Source organism: Convolutriloba macropyga, chromosome 10, assembly GCF_964194025.1.
Source record: "Convolutriloba macropyga chromosome 10, txConMacr16.3, whole genome shotgun sequence".
Lineage (NCBI taxonomy): Eukaryota > Metazoa > Xenacoelomorpha > Acoela > Convolutidae > Convolutriloba > Convolutriloba macropyga.
Genome location: NC_134477.1, coordinates 24,345,120 through 24,365,848, shown reverse-complemented (window position 1 = coordinate 24,365,848; position 20,729 = coordinate 24,345,120). Strand labels below are relative to the sequence as shown.

Sequence of the window (20,729 nt, the reverse complement as noted above, 5' to 3'; positions counted from 1 at the left end):
TTTCGTCCAGAGGAAACCCGCTCTTCCTTTTCTGTTGCTGATATCTTATTCAGGAACGAGCCAACTGCCCATCATTCATGTCTCCGTTTCGTTTGAGTCAAAAAGCCTAATCTTTGTCGTCGTTGTTGCTCTCCTTGAGTTGGCTCATGACATTTTGGACATTCTCTGCCCACTCATTTATTTCAGCGACGAGAGACGAGGTTCAACGTTGGTGATTTTTCCGTATTTCTCCGCGATCCGCATTACCACCTGGCAATAGATGTTAAACAGGCAGGGAGATATGGAGTATCCCTCTGTGGTCTCGTTCCTTGCGTGGTTTCGTTGCTTTTTGTAAATCTGGTAAGGAATCAGACATTCCTTTCATTCATTATTTCGCAAACCGCGGTATACTCTTTACAATGATCAAACAACCGCGTCTGTGTCCTTGGGGTCTTCATCTGGTGGTGTGCTGTTCTTTTCCTCAGATCTTTGCGTCTTTTGTGATCCTCACCAGTCAGCTAAGTTGCGTCATCTTTCGAACATCTACTGCGAAAGCCAGTCTGATTCTCATCAAGCTGATTTTGCTTTTCCGACAAAGCCTTGGGCTTTTTGCCACGATTTTCGCTAAGATTCTACTGCCCATAGCCAGCAAACAAATTCCTCTTTTGTGTTCTTATCAGTTTTGGATCCTCTCTTTTGAAGAGGGACAATCTGACCTGTTTTGAGGATATCATCCTATATGCTTTGGAAAATTTCCTGGACTATCATTATAGTTATGCTTTGGACCTTCGGGCACGGAAGTTTGATATACTTGATACGTACGCTGTCCTATCCAGGATGGGAATCCCTAATGTCCTTTATCGCTTCCTCTACGCCTTTGCATTCGGTAAACTGTTAGTTTGGTCCTCGTATCTGTTTTCCTGTTTCGACATCCAAGCTGTCTCAGGAGGCGGAACATAGTATCCATATCTTCTTTTTCATCGGGAGCTTGGCACGTTGACAGTGACTGATCCCACCACTCCATTTCCAGATCTCTTAGCTTACCAACTTCCTAGCCAGGTTGTCTCTCCTTTTTCCTCTTCAAAAACCTATCCAGATCAAACCGTTTGCAATGACTCCTGTTAAACCATGTTAAAGCTTTACTCCAATCCAGAAGATCATATGCATATCCTGCTTCTGTTGTTGGCGTCCTCTATGAAGATCTGCCTTTGGTGTCTCCAGATTCTTCTTGGCCGGTATGTGCGTTATGATCCCTATTTGAATTCTTTGTCCGGTTTGGGTTCTGTCAATCTCATCTTCCAAGGCATGCCGATATTCGTCAATTCTCCCTGGTCCATTGCTCCACTGTGGTTGGTAGACCGACATCAGTCGGATAATATACACTTCCACAGATGTTATCCTCTCGGAGAAGACCTTTTTCTGTCCTTATTCTGTCCATTACTGTAGGGCACTAGTTTTCCTGATAGTGGAGAATGTTTTATTTCTGACCGAGGAGAATGTTCTTCGGCAACCTGTTTGCTGTCTTCGCCCAGCCATATAATACCTTGCGTTTTGGCCCAAAGTTCGGAGATTAGAAGTTTTCCCATCCTTCATCCTTCTCTAAGAGCATGCGCTACTTCTCGTGCCAGTCTTCCTTTGTTTCTCTCGTTGACTGCGAGGCGTTGCAGGTTCCAGGTGATTAACTGCTTCTTTTTGGGATTGTGTTCCATTCCTTTTTTCGCTGACCTCCTCTATGTGCTCCGTTCTCTTCCCGCCTTCCAGTGCTCTTCAATCGGATTTCTTTTTTTCCCTTTGTTTTTCCGTTCAGTGGAAGCGGCTACCATGCCAGGTGACCACTGCGTGTACTGCTTGTCTCCGCCTTCGCACTCCTGCGCTCAGAGTTGATGCTGTTGTTTACTTTGTCCCCTGCCTTAACGTTTAACTCGTTTACAGCGCCGCAGGTGCACGCGCGTGGTGGACACGGGAAGAGAAACTTTTCGTCAGACCCTGAGGCTGCTCGCAACCTGGGTGGATTTGGAGTTTTAATTCCCTTCGATCAAGCTCGTCTTTTGCCTTCGATTCCTGCGCTGCTTGGGCTTAGGATGGTGAGCTCCTCGATGCTTCCTCTAGCGACTCCTGGTCTGCGTGCAGCCTTGCTTATTTAAGCTAATTGTTTGGTTAAGCTCTGGTCTAGTTCACGCTAATGCTTGTTGCTTCCAAAAAATTCCACATAGCGTGGGGGCTGTTTTTACTTTGGCATTCCCAACCAAAAGTATTAGCTGACTCAGGTGGACAGGTACTATTGGGTCAGCCACCAAAATCCCATCGGGGTAGGAGCGAACCAAGAACTGTTCTTGCCATGTAAGTTTTTGGGAGAGGTGCTCGGACCAGCTGCTGGGTCTTTGAAATTCTTGATGTTCGGGAATGGGGAGATCGTGGAATCGTCGTTTCTGATTTGTTCCTGCCCGTTCCCGTCACCCTGTGCGTTTTCTGTTGCACAAGTTCGCTTCCGCAGCTTGGAGGACGATCACCTAACTCCCGCCCAATTGTTTTATATTATTTAGTCTAACGGTTTTGAAGATTTTGACTCTTGTTTTCGATAAAAATATGACTAATTTTGTGATGTTTTTGAAATCGTGTTGTTCTGTCTTGGCGCTGTTCTTATTAATGACAGGTCGCATTTCATATCTCGAGGAATAAAGAAATCAAATTAAGTGTTCCGTTTTATTGCTAGTGATTAATTGCTCTCAAACGAAGTTTTGTAGCAATTATATTAGTCCTGTCGGTCTTTTTTTTTATGCGATTTTTCGCTTGACCAATTGTTCGTCTGACGCTTTTGACTTTTCGTCCTCAAAAACGGGATAAACAGGTAGCGCCCAGCGGGCATTATGTGCTCTTAGAGCCTTTCAGGTCTGTTTCAGCTCAAACTGTCTTGGAGACTTATACTTATACTTATGGTGTGAGGGGCGGTTCTTAGAGGTTGACACCCCCCCCTTTGTTGACCCCCCCCACCCCCACTATTGGCTCCACCCCCCCCCCCACCGCGCTTTTGCCCCCCCCACCCAGTGCTGCCCCCATCAGCCCCCGGTGCACCCCCCCCCCCCCCCCCCCCGTGGCTAGCTACTGACCAAGCCAACCGCTCGCCGGTCGTTTGAGAGCAATTCGCCCGACGTTAGTCGGTTATGTTTTTATTGGCTTAGACATTTATTTTCGAAAGTTAATGAACTTCTAATTGTTGCCTGACTTCGTTTTTAATTTTCTTAAGTAGTTTCTGAATTGTTTTCTTCTAAATTGTTATATGCTTTCAATTGACGGATGGCGCGATTGATGTTGAAAATTTTTTGGTATTTTTGTGCTTTTCAATTACTCTGACTTTTTTATAGACCCTAATCGGACATTATTAATCGGTTTTTGCTATGTCGTTATTGTTGTCCCTTACTTTGTCTCACAGTCGTTTTCTACAATTTTTTTGCTGGCTAAACTCGCAGTCTGTCGAGATTGACGTTGTTGGACCAAATATCTTTGATAATCCTTCTTTCCTAAATGAGAAATGAAAATATTTTTGATAGCCGGTGTCAGCCTCTCAACTGTTTTTAGGCACTTTTTATAATTTGCGTTTCTTTTTCAATCACGTTTTTTATGTCACATAAGTCACGACTTACGTTTTAATCATGACTTACATCACTCACTGTATCGACTGGATTTTATAAATCTTTCACTCCTTGAGTTACGCAATGTAGGGAATACGGTCAAGATCAATAGAGCAAAATCAAAAGAATCCGAACACCAATTTCAAACACACTGACACTCAGAAACGAGTTCTTTCAATTGCTTTTTTCTCAATGGTGGCTATTTTCTGGCAGTTTGCAGGTTATAGTTTTGGATTTATGTTGTGTTCTGGTTATTTTCGTAAAGGTCGTGGTATATAATTTTTATTTCATAAGAAGCTGTTCATCTAAAGGGAATGATATTATTGTGCTGTTTTATTTTTAATTTTTTTCAATTGAATTTTAGGACCTTTAATTTTTTTTACAGTTCAAGTCAAATTGTAGTGATTTTCATTACGCCGAAACAAGAAAAGGAGCAAAAATGCGACTGGTTTTGCGGTGGAATTTTTTTCTTTCATTTTAATGTTTAGTGAGAAAACGGTGCTTGAACAAAAATACTCTTTCCCGATAATAATTTCACATGCGGCAAATTGACTATAATATTTCGATGTTTTTTGTTCAATTTTTTGGATAGTTTTGGATAGACTTTTTAAAATAGTTTTTCGAGCCCTTTTCTATGCATATCTAGCTTTTTTGTTTAGTCAATGAAAATTATTTTAATGGTAGGTCCGAATTTGTCGTGATATGCTTTTGCAATCCATTTATATCATATTATTGGTGCGCTCTTTAAGATCTGTTCGCCTTTTTTCTACTTTTTCCTGTCTGTGGGAAGTCAAATTAGAGCGGCCATTTTTATCAAGCTAGATATGTAAAGCGAGCAGGATTGATTTTTTTTTTCAAATTACCTTTAAAATTGATGGGAAGCGGGCATTTTAACAAGTTTTTCTATTTTGAAAGCCAATTCTTTTTCACGTGCGGCAATTGGACGTCTCTTCTTAGTGTTTTTTCTACTGAGTGCTAATATTATGCTATATATGTGTTCTGTTGGCAATTGCTGGAAATCACCAACAAAAAACTAATGCTTTTTGTGATTTTGCCATCATTTGTTAAGAGAAAATTGTTATGATTGTTTGAGTTTTGCCTCTTTAATAGTTTTTTTTGTTGTCTTAAATCTCTTAGTATCATTCATGACAGGTCTCATTGGTTGCCAGTAAGGCGTAGATAAACTTTATTAACGGCTTTGACCCAATTTATTCTCAAAAATGTTAATTTTTGTTTTTTTTGTACTTTTTTTTGTGTTATCATATAATCGCGTTAAGGTTAGGTCTCATAGTGTGGGTTTTTTCAATCCTTTTAATTTATTCAGTTCAAAGCTAGTGTTTTCTACGACTTTAAAACTAACTGTTTTCAAGAACTATTACCGATTTTTTGTGTTTTGCCATTTTTTTACACTTTGTTTTGTCCTTTAGTCCCATTAATGATAGGTCCCATAGGTTGCCAATGATGATCATTTTAATAGAATTGTTCATTTCAGGTTATTTCTGGTTTTCTATATCTTATCAAACTGAATGAAGAGAATCGGTGTGTACGTTAATAAGAGGAATATCAACAACATTACATTTCATATTATAATTCAGTTGGTAGAAGTTATTTTGAATTACCATTTAAATCATCTTTCATAATCGATGTTATTAACGTGAATTGTAGCTACTGTTTATTATGATGTTTTTAGCTTACGTTTCAAACAGTTAAAGATAAAGAAAGAACATCAAAGTATGTTTAGCATTTCCATAAAATTATGTTTCCATGTGCTGATTTTCCGCATGATAGGGCAAACAGAAAAACAACTTAAACTAAAAAACTTAGATAACTTCACTTTTCATATATTTTAAGTAAATTAGGGTAAAGGTTTTAAGGGAACCTTATTAAGAACACAATGATTATAATAGATCTAATTTTTTTTACAATATAAAGATCGCTACGTCTTATTTACTAATAAATCAGCACTTTGTTTTTCAAACAATAAGTCATATACCTGTTTAAATTGTTTAATAATTCAACAGAACATAATTTCGATATTTATAAACACTTATGTGAAGAACTTGCAACAAAAATAACATACTCATATTAATATTACAGAAAATTGTATAATTATTTTAAAAACAAAGTACCATTTACAATGTGTTGTGACATTGAATCCTTTAACACAAAAGAAAATGTATAATTACCCTTCTGTTATAATTTAATTATCAAATCTAAATATCCTGATCGAATTGAGGATCATTAAATAACATATATGGATAAAAATTCTGGTGAACATCTAGCTAATACAATATTAACATATGAAATTAATTTCAATAGCTTAGTAAAATTAAACATTGTGATGGATTTGAATAGTGATACAGGTTAACAAGCCTTGATTGTAATTAATCGACCAAATAACTTACTATTGTCAGAAACTTGTACTCACAGATTTTGTTAGAGACCTTGACCATCTTAATGGTAATTATAGAGGTTATTCTCATCATTCAGGTAACATGAATGCAGAGGACCAACATTTCATACCATTATACTTTTGTAATGGATCTCAATTTAAAATACATTCATTGTTTAAAAAACTAGCTAAACGCAATGTAAAGCTAGAGGTTTGAGCTAAAACTGAAAAAGATTCCTTTGCATTAGATGTTGGATGTATATTTAATGTTAAATGTGCAACAATGAAAGATGGCTCATTGTTTTACTTGAAACAAGATGTAAATATACAATCACAAGCATTGGAAATTTTAAAGATATATGTTTAGAAGGTTATGAAATCGATCCATGGTATACATATTCAACTCCAGGTTTAACTTTATCGACAGGTTTAAGGAAAACAAATATTCATCTGAAGCATTCTAAAGAAGATAAGTATGATTTATCACTCATACTAGAAAAAGGAATAAGAGGTGATGTATCGACTATACTTGGTGATAGGTATGTAAGAGCATTAAATAGATACACAATCTTCCTTAATACATTTAACTAAAGGTATGCCATTAAATAATAATAGTGTAAAGTAAAACAGTAACATGATATTGATAATCGAACTGAAGTACTAATTCCAAAAAAGGAAATTATTTAGTGTATTATCACTTCAATTGATTATACACATCATGTAGATTTGAAGGATTAGCTACTGGGGAATCTCTAAGATGCATTGACCTGGAGTATGAACAGACCACATCCGTGGTAAACGAGCTTTGCTCGTGACAAGCCAATCACAGGTGAAATAGATATATTGTTTTTGAATTAAATGTTAGTTTAATAGTTTCAAGAAAACACAAAAGGTAATATATGCGATTTCACCCACCTCAATATTAAATATAATTTACAAAAGAATTATAAACCATTAATTAAGTTAAAGTTAACAAAACGATAAAAAATAACTATGTGATAGAAGGTAGAATGTTTGAAGGTAGAAGATAAAATGTGGAAATTGTAAATAAACCGGATAGATACAAATTATTAGGAGGTAGACCAACATATAAAGGTGGGGTCCGTCCTATCGCTGTTGGGGAAGTCATTCGTCGTCTTATTGCTAAATGCATAGCTCGTGAAGCGAATTCAGATGCTGCTGATCTTTTTAACACAAAACAATTGGGGGTAGCAGTCAAGGGTGGTGCTGAGGGCATAGTACATGCAACAAGAGTTTCATTTGAAAAACTGCAAAGGTCAAAAGATTCCGGAATATTGCAGATTGATTTCAAAAATGCCTTCAATTCGGTAAAAAGAAGCAAGGTTTTGGAAGCAGTCGCAAAATTCTTACCTAGTGTTGCCCCTTTTGCGACTTTTTGCTACTCACAACACAGTCATTTGCATTTTAACAACACATACTTAAGTAGCCAATCGGGAGTCCAACAAGGGGATCCTTTGGGGCCGCTTTTGTTTTCACTAGCTCTGTGGCCAATCATTAAAGAAATTGAAACAAAATTACCAAATCTAGTACAGCATAATTGGTATTTGGATGATGGCATCCTAGCTGGTACCCACCAACAATTTTGCACAGCATTGAATTTGTTGACAAATTTGGGTGAAGGATGCGGCTTAGAGCTCAGAATAGAAAAATGTGAGCTTTGGTCACCCGTTGATCTGAACGCTATAGATAACAGAATAAAAAGAAATAGCAAAGAAGGACTCGAGATCTTGGGCGCTGCCATCGGCAATCCCAGTTTTGTTGCTGCATGTTTGAGAAAAAGAGTCAACAAAATAGAAAAACTGCTCGACAACTTGGCGTACCTAGACGACCCACATTGTGCGCTTGGAATTCTTCGAAGCTGTCTTGGTGCCCCAAAGATGGTATATTCCCTGCGATGTAACACCATCTGACGAATCCTCTGTTATTTTGCAGGATTTTGACAAGCTTCAGAGAACAACATTTGAGAATATGTTAGGCACCCTTATAAGTGACAACGCTTGGAAGCAGGCTTGTCTACCAATAAGCAAAACTGGCGTTGGAATTAGACAAGCAATTGACCAATTGAAAGCTGCGTTTGTTGGGTCAGTATCGCAGGCAGACGCTTTAGTGGAACAAATAACCGGTGAGAAAATTACAGACAATCAAATTTTCAAAGAAACAGTGGAAGAACTGAAGAATCTAGAAATTAGCCAATATGCGCAACACAAGATTCAGGAGGCACTTGACGATGCTGCTTTTTCTGACCTTCTTGGTAATCAGACTTCAAATCGGGAGAAAGCTCGTTTGCTTTCACTAACGTTGCCTCAATCTGGTGCCTGGCTTTCCGCACCTCCAATCCCTAGTCTGGGCCTTCACCTTCAGCCAAATGAATTCAGAGCCGCATTGAAGTATCGGATTGGTGTTCCGTTATACATTGAGGAACGAAAGTGCCCTTACTGTCAAAACGGCAGACTGGACAAGCTGGGTGATCACGCTTTAAGCTGTCATGGTCGGGGGGATATGATATCGCGGCACGATAGAGTGAGGGATAGGATATTTGCTGCTTGCTCGACCGCAAACTTATCGCCCGTCTGCGAACAGAAAAATTTGATTCCAGATAATAACTCAAGGCCAGGAGACATATACTTGCCCAGCTGGTCAGCGGGACAACCATCTGCGTTAGACGTAACCATAACTTCCCCACTGCAGCCCAGTCTAATTTCAGATGCGGCGAGGAGGTGTGGTTTTGCTCTGACAAATGCTGAAGATAGGAAATATGAACAATATGCCCAAAAATGTGCCGAAATAGGTATCCAGTTTGTACCACTCGCGTTTGAATCTTTCGGGGGCTTCTCAGATTTGGTCCGAAAAACTTTGAAACGTATAGCCTTGCTTGCCGATAACCGAAACTTTCAACCAGCTGGTTTATCAGTTGCCTACAATCGATTATCTCAAGGAGTCTCAGTGACTTTAATGAGAGGTTCAGCCACAATGCTGATCGCCAGAGATCCCGTGTTATGAGACTCATTCCTGCGACAACACCTTCAGCCCCACAATAGTTAATTTACAGTATTGACTCACCCAATTTTAGTTGCCCAGTTATTGCTGTGCGCGAACTTGTTTGTCACCCAATGAGTGGGGACAATGCTCATTTCTTCTGTTCAACCCGATTGTGTGGGTTGATTTTAAAGAAATTTTGAAGACCCGATTGTGAGGGTTTCTGGGAACAAATAAAAGGCAAATACTCAAATGCGTGGGCGCCATGGTGATTTGTGGGCACAAGGTTGATCGCAAGAAAACTTTCTGAGAATTGACTGAACTTAGAAATGATTTAAACCATGATTTCCCTAACCAAGCACACCTTAAATTTATGATTATTGTGACATATAAATATCAGCAACACTTTTTAGTGATCACCTTGTTGCTGTACATAATTATAGAAGTGTGATCAAACAAAATAAGTTCAATTATGTTGGGTTTGTAATATTATAGTTAAGTAAACTTATAATGTATCAATTTGTTTACATAAATGAATTTTGGCATTGGATGTAAATTAGGTCAAATGGAAGATGAGCTTTTAGGTGAATATATTACTGAAGCTATATTTTTCTGAAGCATATTATTGTAACACTACTAAAGAGAAAGGTCTAACTAAAGCATCACACAAACATCAACTAAACAGATATGAATTTTTAACGCATTATTGAGTAGTGACAATAATTGTATTTTCCAATTTAAATTAAATTCACTCAAACATGAAATGACTATAGTTCACGAAGCAAAACTTGCACTATATCGCCCTTTGGTGGTTGAAAAATTGCAGATGGTATTAAAACTAGACCTTATGGTGTTCTAAAAGAAGCAGCTTCTTAGAGCAAAGAAGCTGTTTCACAGATAAGGGTAGCAGTTTAACTTATTGTGTAACTGCTGCACATGTCAACAAAGTTGCAGCACATAATTGGTTTTAAGTGGTTTTTATAGCTGCAAAGCTGTAAGCTGAGCGTAGCTATATTGCGGTGCTCTTGGTTTTTTTACAATTCAAACAATTTGAATTGTATTGGGGCGCTGTCTTTTTTTACGACTCGAAGAGGAGTATTGGAGAAGTCCTTTTTATCCATTTTATTGGAGTGATTTTTGAAGCGGGAAATGAAACGCGTGAAAAAATTTTGATTTTGGTGCTGAACAAAATGCCGAGTAGAGCGAAAAGAGTGGTTTTGCATTTGAGCTTTGCAATCCTGTTTTTGGTAGTGGATTGAAGGTTTTTGAAAATTCGTATGATTTTTATGCTAATTCGGAGGTTTTTCTTGTTTTTTGCCGATTTTTGGGCTAATTTTTGCAATTTTTTAACGATTGTTTTGATTTACTGCCTAAAATGGGTATTGAAAAGACCCCTATTACTTGTGCAGTTTTTAGATAACAAGTGTTTACAGTTTTGTGGATATGAAGCATTTTTTTGTTGAGAAATATAACAAAAAAATGGAGAAGATTGGAACTATTTTTCTTATTTTTTTTTTTTGCAGTCTTTCATATTTTTCTGTTTTTAGACAAATTTCTTAGCCTATTATGAATTGCCGATTATATAGCATGCATCTGGATATCCAAATGGGTGAGAGGAGTTTTTCTTTGGATCTATGTGCTCGTGTAATATTAAAAAATTTTCCAACTTTTTCCAACTTTTTCAACTTTTTTCAGTTTTTTATTTCATGTTGGCTTTTTTTCATGATTTGGCTCCGAGTATTTATAAAAAACTCTCATAAGTGGTTTTAGTAGGTACTAGTTGTTTTTATGAAGTAATTTTCCGAAGACATTTTTTCGGGATCTGAATATATGAAAAAATTTGATCAGATTTTCTAACATATTTTAACAGATTTGAATTTCTTGTTTTTACTTTTGTTTTAATGGTTTTTTCAAGATAATCATAATTTAGTGGATGCACGTTTCGTCTGATGAGTAATAGGATGGCGTTTAAGTGGATTTGCTCTTCGAGTCGTTTCCTGAATTCTTCCGGCTATGTTTTTAAGATCTGTTCACACATTTTGATGATTTTTGAAGTCAAATTGGAGTAGTGATTTTGGTCACGCCGAAACAGGAAATGGAGCGAAAAAGCGAGTGGTTTTGGGGCGTGATTTTTTTTTCGCTCTAATGTTAAAGTAGAGTGAGAAAACGGTGTCTGAACAAAAATTCGCTTTCTCGCTAGTGGTTTTTTGTTCACATGCGGCAATTTCACGTTGATTTTTACTGTTTTTTCAATTTTTTGGATCGGATTTTTTTCTAAATGGTTTTCCCACTTCATTTCACCATTTTTTCTATTTTTTTTTTTGATTTTTTAGAGAAGGGGTTTCCATTGCACTCATAGTCCGTTATAATTCGTTCATTGTTTAGTCAACGAAAATTCTTTGAATTGTACGTCAGGACTTGTCCTGCTATGTTTTTTTGTTTCGTCTTCTGACGCTCTTTTTCGTTTTACATTTGTTCACACAGCAAAGTTGAAAAAGTAAAATTTTCTGAGTGACTTCTTCCTCTCACTAACGGCGTTCGTGCGCGTGATGTAATTTCTCACTCTCTATAGCAAAAGTTTTTTTGTGTGATTAGATTTTGATCACAAGTGACTTACCTCACTCAATAAAATGACTTTTGTACTTTAAAACCTAAGTTTAATTTGAATTTCTTTAAGGTCAAAGGAACTCATATGTGCAGTAAAGGTCCCTAATAAGAGGCTTCTGCGGGATGAATTTTAACAGGCTTTACTAATGTATCGCTTATTGTTTTTTACCTAGCTTTTTGAGCGGCGTCGTTTTTTTTCAATTTAGATCTGTCTCTGTTTCTATCTCTATGATACGGCACGCAAGTCTATTCTTTCGCAGCTATTCCGGCAATCTGCCGGCTATGTTAATTTTTGTTTTAATGTTATGAAAAATTTTTAATGAAAGTGAAGCTAATTTTAAAATGAGTGAAATAGCGCGTTTTTTTACGTGTATTACTTAATCATCGAGTGTTCTAAATATAGGATTGGGGGTTATCGAGCGAATGCGCGTGCGCTCTATTCATATATTTACCATTACTGTTAAGCATAAAGCATACAAGTCTTTAAAGCGTTTAAAGAAAATCCAGTCGACAAAAATAAGTGTCGCAGCGCAACATCTAGTTGCTGAAATCTATTGAGCAGAAATGAAAGTAATGGAAATAGCCACAATGAATAAGCATACCGTACAAATAAAAACTGAAGGAGAAATGCTTGTTCTGAAGATGCCACTGATATACTTAGGTCAACTAAAACCTCCTCAAAAGAGACTACTTTTAAAGAGGTGTGCTCCTTCAACACGAATTAGGAGTAGAATTAATAAAGTAATTGGCGTGAAGTTATGCTTCATGGCTGGGATAATGTAAAATTGTATTTGCAGACTATGACGCTGTAGCTATACCATTGAGAGCAATGTCAGCCAATCAGAATGCTCCTTTGCCACCAATTGGTACCAATCTGAGTGCAGATGTAGAAGCCTTGAGACCTCAAAGTGGACCTGACAATATGCAACATATGAGATTGTGAGTAACTCGAAAGCTGTCAAGGCTCTATTTGCGCAAAAATGTTGAACTTTTTCTTTTAAATCGCTGCTTAATACGTAATACTTTGGGAGAAATTTGTTATTTAATAAATAATAAATAATACTTTGGGAGAAAATTTGTTTTATATGTGTGTTGCCTCGGTTTTAAATTGCTTTCGATGCAATTTATTAGACTGCGATAGCGATAGCTGAGTAGAGCTATCACAAGCCTTGGTTTTTTTACAATTCAAAGAATTTGAGTTGTATTAAGGCGCCGTCTTTTTTGTTACTGCAAGAGTAGTATTGGTGGAGCGCCTTTTTTATCGGTAATTTTGTTGGAGTGTATTTGAAACAGGTGAAATGCGTGAAAACAACGTTTAGGTCAAACTACTGAAGAAATTGAAGAGCAGTGAAAAAATTGAAGTGAGAGAGTTCTTTATTCATACCACCTTTTTCAGAGAAAGCGAGAAAAGTGGTGTGAAAAAAATCGTTGCAGAACGAGCGGAATTTTTTTTTCACGTGTGGCAACTACAAGCAGTTTTTTTAGTTTTCACTTCACTTCTTCCTCCAAAGTGATTTTCTCATTTATATTAAACAGTAATTGTACGTTTGAAAATGTTCGTTGCAGTTTGAAGCAAATATCTGAATTTCAGATGTAGTTTTGAGATATTTTTTGCTGCGAAGCTGTCAGCTGAGCGTAGCTATATTGCGGTGTTCGTGGTTTTGTTTACAAACCAAATATTTTGAATTGCGTTAAGGCGCTGTCTTTTTCAGATCTCTTCACACACTTTCATGTTTTTTGAAGTCAAATTAAACTGATAATTTTGGTCACGCAGAAACAGGAAGTGGAGCGAGTGGTTTTGCGGCGTGCAATTTTTTCACTCTTGTTTTGAAGCAGAGTGAGAAAACCAGATTTGAACATTAACTAGCTTCCTTTCTTTAGGTTTTTTTCACAATATAGGTTTCATAGTATTTTCTGAATGGTTTTTCCAATCCATGCATAGTCCATTCTAGGTCTAGTTTTTTGTTTAGTCAATGAAAATTCTTTGAATTGTTTCAGGACTTCTGTTGTTTTTTTTTGTTTCGTAGTCTGACGCTCTTTGTTCACAAAGCAAAGCTGAAAAACTCAAAATTTCTAATTGACTGCTTACTCTCACTAACGTTTTCTGCGCGTGATATCATTTCTCCCTCTCTCTCTACACGTCCAAGGTTTTTATGTCATTTGCGTGATTATATTTTCATCATACGTTATCTACCTCACTCAATAAAATGACTTTTAAAAGCTTAATTTAAAAGCTTCAATGTTTAATTTGACTTATTTAAGCGTCAAGGGAACTAATATGTGTAATAAAGGTCCCTATTAAAAAGACTTCTGCGGAGTGAATTTTAGTAAGCCTTATTAAATGCTCTTGAACGCAGTTCATTTTCATCATACGTTATCTACCTCACTCAATAAAATGACTTTTAAAAGCTTAATTTAAAAGCTTCAATGTTTAATTTGACTTATTTAAACGTCAAGGGAACTAATATGTGTAATAAAGGTCCCTATTAAAAAGACTTCTGCGGAGTGAATTTTAGTAAGCCTTATTAATTGCTCTTGAACGCAGTTCATTGCAATTATTGTAAACGTGTGTGTCTTTTTTTATGCAAAATTTTCGCTTGACGGTTTTGACTTTTCGAGTGACTTTTACGCCCTTGACTTTTTGCATTTCGCGTGATCTAAAATTCTCTCTCAATCACAATTTCAAGCAGCTGAACTCAATTGGCGGCAATTTAATACGAAAAGTCAAATAAAAAGTGCGCCGAAACTGGTGTCATTTTTTAACTTTAAATCTTAATAGTGGTATATGTTAACCTCTAATGTGGTTATTTGAAGCCCACTATAGAACTTCTTAGTCCCATTTAGGCTACCCCCCCCCCCCCGACTGAAGCAGGCTGCAATTGATTAGAGCTCCCACTAGTCGTTCAAGAGCAATTCTTCCGACGTTTAGTCGGTTATGTTTAATTATTCGCTGAATGTTTTTTAGATAGCTTGTCTCTATTTCTATCTGTGTTATACGACACGCGAGTGAATTTTCTGAAATGTCTGTGCTGTTTTTTCACTATCTTTTTGAGACCTCAGTTAGGTCTTCGAAGCTATCACAGCTTTTTCTAGCTATGCTCGTAGATAGTTTTTACTGAAAGGGATAGAATTTGCAAATTTTTGTTGCCAGTGCGCCGACGGAGATGGACAGGCTGCCAACAGAGGATGTTCTGATTCACAAAGGTTCTCCCAAATTGCCAAATTTAGCTCCAGTTCCCGTCCTACACGAGGAAGAGGAGTCTGGTCATGGTGGGCACAGGTTTGCAGACAGAACTGAGGAGGAGGAGACTGAAGGTGATGGTGGTGCTGATCAAGAACCCTTCTTTCTGACACAGGTTGCGGTCCTAGAATAACTTTCACGATTTTTGACACTGATTGTATGCATCGGCTTAGCAGCTTCTACATCAATGAAGCACCCTGTAAAATTTATTCATTTGCGATTCATGATGTTCCGTAAGTTTGATGTCATTTTTGTGACACTAGAAGAGTGCTTTCTAATAGCTCTGAAACAAAGTTTGTAGTAATGGATTTTGTCCTGTTGTTTTCTTTGATGTGATTTTCCGTACAACTGACTTTTCGTCTTATATCATTACATTTCAAAGAACTTCTTGAATTGTATTGGGGCGTTGTTTTCTTTTCAGATCGGTTCACACATTTTCATGATTTTTGAGGACAAATTGAAATGATGATTTTAATCGCGTCGAAACAGGAAGTGGAGTTAAAAAGCGAGTGGTTTTAAAGTATAGTGAGAAAACGGTGTTTGAACAGAAATTCGCTTTCTCTCGTGTTTTTTTCGTACTTACGAGTTTTCGTACTACGAACTTTTCGTCTGGCCATCTGACTTTTGGACCTCAAAAACGGGATAAACAGGTAAAGCCTGGATGGCATTAATTGACTGAGCAGCTCGCTTAGAGCCTTACTCCTTGTTCTAAGTATGCGATTCACCGAAACTGTTTAAGAAACAAATTCATGGTGTGAAGGACGGTTCTTGGAGTTTGACCCCTCCCACTTAATCCCCGCCCCACCTAACCCCCTACCACTTAACCAACCTCATTCAACACTTACTTACCGTCACTGCAACCCACTTCACCTACTTCTACACGTACCCCCCACGCGCGCCCCTTCCATGCTCACCCCTTCCCCTTAATTAAGCTTAAGTTAACCTCCCTAAGCAGCAACTAGCTACTGACGAAGCCAACCGCTCGCCAGTCGTTTAACTGAAATTCACCCGACGCTAGTCGGTTATGTTTGTCTGACTTTTCGTCTTCAGCCATGGGAGAAACATAGCGACCGGAGGTCATCAAGTCACTGAGCAGTTCTCTAAGGGCCTTGCACCAACTAGGGGCGGTTCACCAAAACTGTTTAAGTAATAGAAATTCATGCTGTGAAGTACAGTTCTTAGGGTTTGACCACACCCCACTTCACCTCCCTCCCTCCCTGCCACGGTGATTTGCCCGGCGTTTATTGGTTATGCTTAATAGCCGCCCTCATCTTCTCAGACGCCCCTTGTATTGGGCCTTTTTTTACTACGTCGAACAGTTTGTTTCGCTTTACTTAACTTAATTCACAGTTTGTTCAACATTTTGCGTTTAATCTTGTTGAATGGTCTCGGCTAGTTTCCTGCTCTCTCATTCTGGTCAAAGTGCCTTTAAGCAGCAGCTGCTCAGCAAAGTACTCTGAGTTTCAAAAAACGAAATCAAAAACATGAAATGCGTTAACCCATAAAGCCCAATTTTAGATGCCCAGTTCGATGGTGCCTAGAATGTTAGATACCATCTCGAATGCTTCTGCTATTGATAATAGCCCCTGCATTTTCTCATTTTGAAACAGGTTATTGTCTAACCACAAAATAAAATCAAAATAATTCACTTAAAATGTTTTTGTACAACAGTCAATTTTTTCCAATCTGTTTTTTTCAATCCCAATCAGGGTAATGGCGGCGGTTGGTATTTTCCAACAATCTGCCGGGTATGTATTATTTGGCCCACTGTCTGCTGCAAATATTCTGGGTTTTAACTGGGTTTGCATGGAATTTGTATCTTTTTTGTAGTTTTAAATAGGGTCCAGTTTAGTCATGTTAATTTACTTGAATAATATCTCGTCTTCTAGATTTTAAGCAGATGTACTCAATCGCTCGCGCTATTTGACTCAAATAAAATTTCAAATGAAAGTGTGCTGAAAATTGGATTGGGTAATAGACTTGTCTCTGCTTTCTCATGACGCTCAAAGCAGTTGGAATTGAATACAGTAATAAATTGAAGACAAAGAAAAAGTTCGAATCTTGAAATTGAATACTAATCTGAGAAATTTCCAAAATGCAAAATTTCCTTTGAGGTTTATCAATTGTTATTACCCAATGTTCGCCCAAAGTTTCATTTTTTTTAAAATTAATTACAAATAGCCGCCGTCAGCCTCTCAACGGCTGTTATTTAGGTGCTCTTTTTTGTTTTTAATTCGCTTTACCTTCTGATCACATTTTTCGTTTGACATAAGTCACGTTTTTCACGCTTGATTCGTGACTTTCCTCACTTACTGTTTCAACAATGGATTTTAAATTTTTCACGCATTGAATTACGCAATGTGAAGATAAATCAAATGAGCAAAACCAAAAGAAACGGGATGAACCTATAAAGCCCGGTCATAGGTTATATTGCATTAGGTTACCAAAGGTCATTAGAATGATTGATAGCTGGTAAAAAGCATTAAGCTTAGTAGCTTCAGTTTAGAAGCTCAACTAAGTATAGTTTCAGATTCGAACTGAAACTGTACAACAATTTAGAACACGAAGTTTTGTCAATTTCTTTTCTTTTTCTGCTTCAATCCCGATGTGAGTCAAGTGGGTCAACTCTGTCTGTTTTTCGGCAATTTGACTGCTATGTTTCTTTTTTAGGAAAGTTACCTGTTTTTGATGTTATTCGCCCAATCGATTTTGACTTATTTTTAAGGCACTGATACGTCATATTACCTACTGACTGGTGCTATTTGTATACAAAGTGTGTGAGAAGTTGATGGATGAGGTTTCTGAATTGTATTCTCTTTCATTATTCTGGTGTAGGTGGATGAACAAGAAGGAGACACTACAACTAATGCAGGAAAGTCAGAACAACCTGCTACCATGTCCGAAGTGAGAGATGGCAAGAGTAGATTCATGTCAAAGGCAACAACATCTAAGTCCAGGAAGGGACCATACGGACTGCTCTATCAGACAAACGAAGATGAGGAAAAGTTCTCTCTCAATCTGCCAAAAGGTTGAGATATTTGCCTGCCTGGATCTGATAAATCAACTTTGTTAAACTACGGCGGCAAATTGAAATTTAAAAAAGTATTATACAATAAGGTTAAGTAGGGATAACCTCCGTAAATTGTGAGCGGAAGGTGCTGATATGGTGTCAAAAAGGTGCAATGAAGGGCTGCTTTAGATAATATTGGGTAAAAATGAAGTTTCCTATGAATTGGATTGGGTCTTTTATTGCTCCTGTGCTTGAGATATTATTTTTTTTTTGTAAAAAAGGGCAATTAAGAGAAAGCCCCTCCCCTAAAAGGGTAGTCGGTCAACTTTTATCTGTATTTAACTTATGTGTAATAATATCTCCTATGTTGAGATATTATTGAATCACTTGCGGATTTGGTGGATTTTAGATTGATTAATACTTTTTTGTATGAAAATAGCGATAAGAGTGGTAGGATGTGTTTAGATGTTCAGAGTAATGTGAAGGCACTGAAGTATGCATTGAAACACCCTGTGTCGTTCAGTGACACTCCTGTATCACACGAGAGAGTCATGCATCTCTATCAACCGGACAAGTTTAAGGTAAAACCTATTTGTTGCACTTGTTTTCCCATTTCTCTTGCTAAGAGTTCGAATGTAAACTTTGGTGCCTCCTTGATGGTTAAAAATGCGCTTTTGTATGTTGTAGAGACCCTCCAAACCCAAGATGGTGCATCAAAGCAAGACGGAGTTGTTCTACGACACACTGTCTGATTTGAAGACCAGAGTAGCATATGTGGAGACTAATCTGGAGAAGGCACTGGTCGATACAGACAGACATAAGGTCCAACAGGTTCACTCACTCGTCGCCGAGGTGACCCATCTATCATATTCTCACATTCTTCCCCAATCCATTTAAAAGGCAGTTTATAGTGAAAGTGCCCATTTATAGGTGAATAATATGTCCAAACGGTCGGTTGAACTGTTTAATAGCCGGCTTCAGCCTCTCAACCGCTATTATTTAGGTACTCTCCATTTTTTGCAATTTTTTACAATTCAAAGAATTTGAATTGTATTGTGGCGCTGTCTTTTTTTAAGACTCGAAGATTCTTTATAAACATCCGAACTTAAACAGACCCTCTTTCCTTGTGAGAGCTTAATGGTTATTCGAACCTGCTATCCAGATTCGAATATTAGATGCATCCACATTTTTGAGAGTAGCAGGTCGGATGCTATTGTTTTCTCTGGATTAGCAGTTCCTCTGAAGCTCAAAATAGTCAATAACGGCTCCTTACTATTTATCTGTAGGCTATGTTCCATCTCAGAAATCTGCGACTTTTATGCAAAATAGCGCTTAATGTTCGTTCCTAATGTGTTTCTGTTTTGTGAGAAAAAAGCAACACATTTATTTCTTATCCATTATGCTTTGTAAAGTTGGTATTCTGACGAAAAAGGGGTCCAGTGAAAAATTGCATAAAAAAGACCACAAGACTAATTGCAACCAACTTTGTTTGAAGGCAATTTATAACTAATCAACAAGGAACCTTGTTGATTAGTTTTTAATTGCTATCAAACAAAGTTGGTTGCAATTAATCCTGTAGTCTTTTTTACGCAATTTTTCACTGGACCCATTTTTCTTCTGACGCTTTTGACTTTTCGTCCTCAAAATAGGATAAACAGATAACGCCCGGAGGTCAAACAAGTAACGTCCGGGGTCTTAAGCCTCACAGTCTCAAATTGTGATTCACCAAAACTCTTGAAGAGACAATTTCATGGTGTGAAGGGCGGTTCTTAATCTTACAAGTTGGACCCCACCTCCCTCCCCCTCCCTCAGTTACCCCCACACCCAAAACCCTCCTTCCTCTGGTCCTGACCACCCAACCCCGTCATTTGGAACCCCCAGCACTAGTGAAAGTATTATTTCTGAGCTCGCGGTTGATCGTATGCATAAACTAAACCTGGAGAGTACTAAAATGAAAAAGTTCTAAATTTTATGTGACTGCTTTGGAGACATTAAATTAATGTATCAAAGCTCTGATTATGGCATATGAAACGCTGAAGAATTATTGAAATACTTTTACTAGAAGAGTAAAGACTAGATGTTGACAGGAGTGGGATTCGAACCCACGCATCCGAAGATACTATGGCCTAAACCTAGCTCCTTAGAGCACTCGGCCTTCTGGCTAGGAACTAGTGAAAGTTGATATAATCGGTTTCACTCCCGTAAAAATTATTGTTCCAATGGCCATCAATCCATTATTATAATGAAAAATTGAAGTATGTTTTACTTAAGTACGTGTTGTGAGTAAATTTTTGATCACTGATATTGTAATCAACGGTTGCGTCTGTTTCAGATTCAAAGTAACTATAAGAAGTCTGCAGGGACTAAATCAGTGAAACTATGAAGACCAACTCCTTCCTCGCCTACCAAAAAGATAAAGAAAACAGATGGACCTAGAGGAAAACACATAGTCAAACTTAGAATTAGACAACTGGAGATATGTGAATTGTACATTTGTAAATACATGATTAAAGTTTGTATGAATTCTATCCTAAAATACTTTAGTTTCATGGGCATGAAATTGAAGACTATTTTTATTGACTTTTATAGGTTAAGCTGAGTGAATATCTATTGCAGTAAAATTAGTTTTTTACGACTTGAAGAGTAATATTGGTTTTATACCGGTCTTTTTTACAAACCAAGTTTACGAATCGAAGGGTAGCAACAGTTATCTTTTTTAATCAGTGAAACAGGATGTAACTGTCAATGCGGCGTGAGAAAATCAAATTTTAAGGTCCATATACTGAGCGCAAGTCAAAAGTAGAGAGGTGTACGATGAAAAGATGGTTGCGGGGAATAATCTTTGATTATTCAAAAATTGAACCGACAGTAACA

The 20,729-nt window shown here is 37.5% G+C and overlaps 1 protein-coding gene across 1 annotated transcript in view; it reads left to right on the top strand.

Moving 5' to 3' along the window:
* The window catches only part of LOC142348830 (X-ray radiation resistance-associated protein 1-like), an 87,299-nt gene extending 66,864 nt beyond the window's left edge, over positions 1 to 20,435 (top strand). Inside the window, exons 10-15 of the mRNA XM_075400360.1 lie at positions 12,402 to 12,543; positions 14,756 to 14,960; positions 17,681 to 17,873; positions 18,321 to 18,436; positions 18,543 to 18,707; positions 20,188 to 20,435. Coding sequence (XP_075256475.1) covers positions 12,402 to 12,543; positions 14,756 to 14,960; positions 17,681 to 17,873; positions 18,321 to 18,436; positions 18,543 to 18,707; positions 20,188 to 20,238 — 872 coding nt within the window. The 3' untranslated portion in view covers positions 20,239 to 20,435. The remainder of the gene's footprint in view (positions 1 to 12,401; positions 12,544 to 14,755; positions 14,961 to 17,680; positions 17,874 to 18,320; positions 18,437 to 18,542; positions 18,708 to 20,187) is intronic.
* Positions 20,436 to 20,729: the final 294 nt, after the last annotated feature.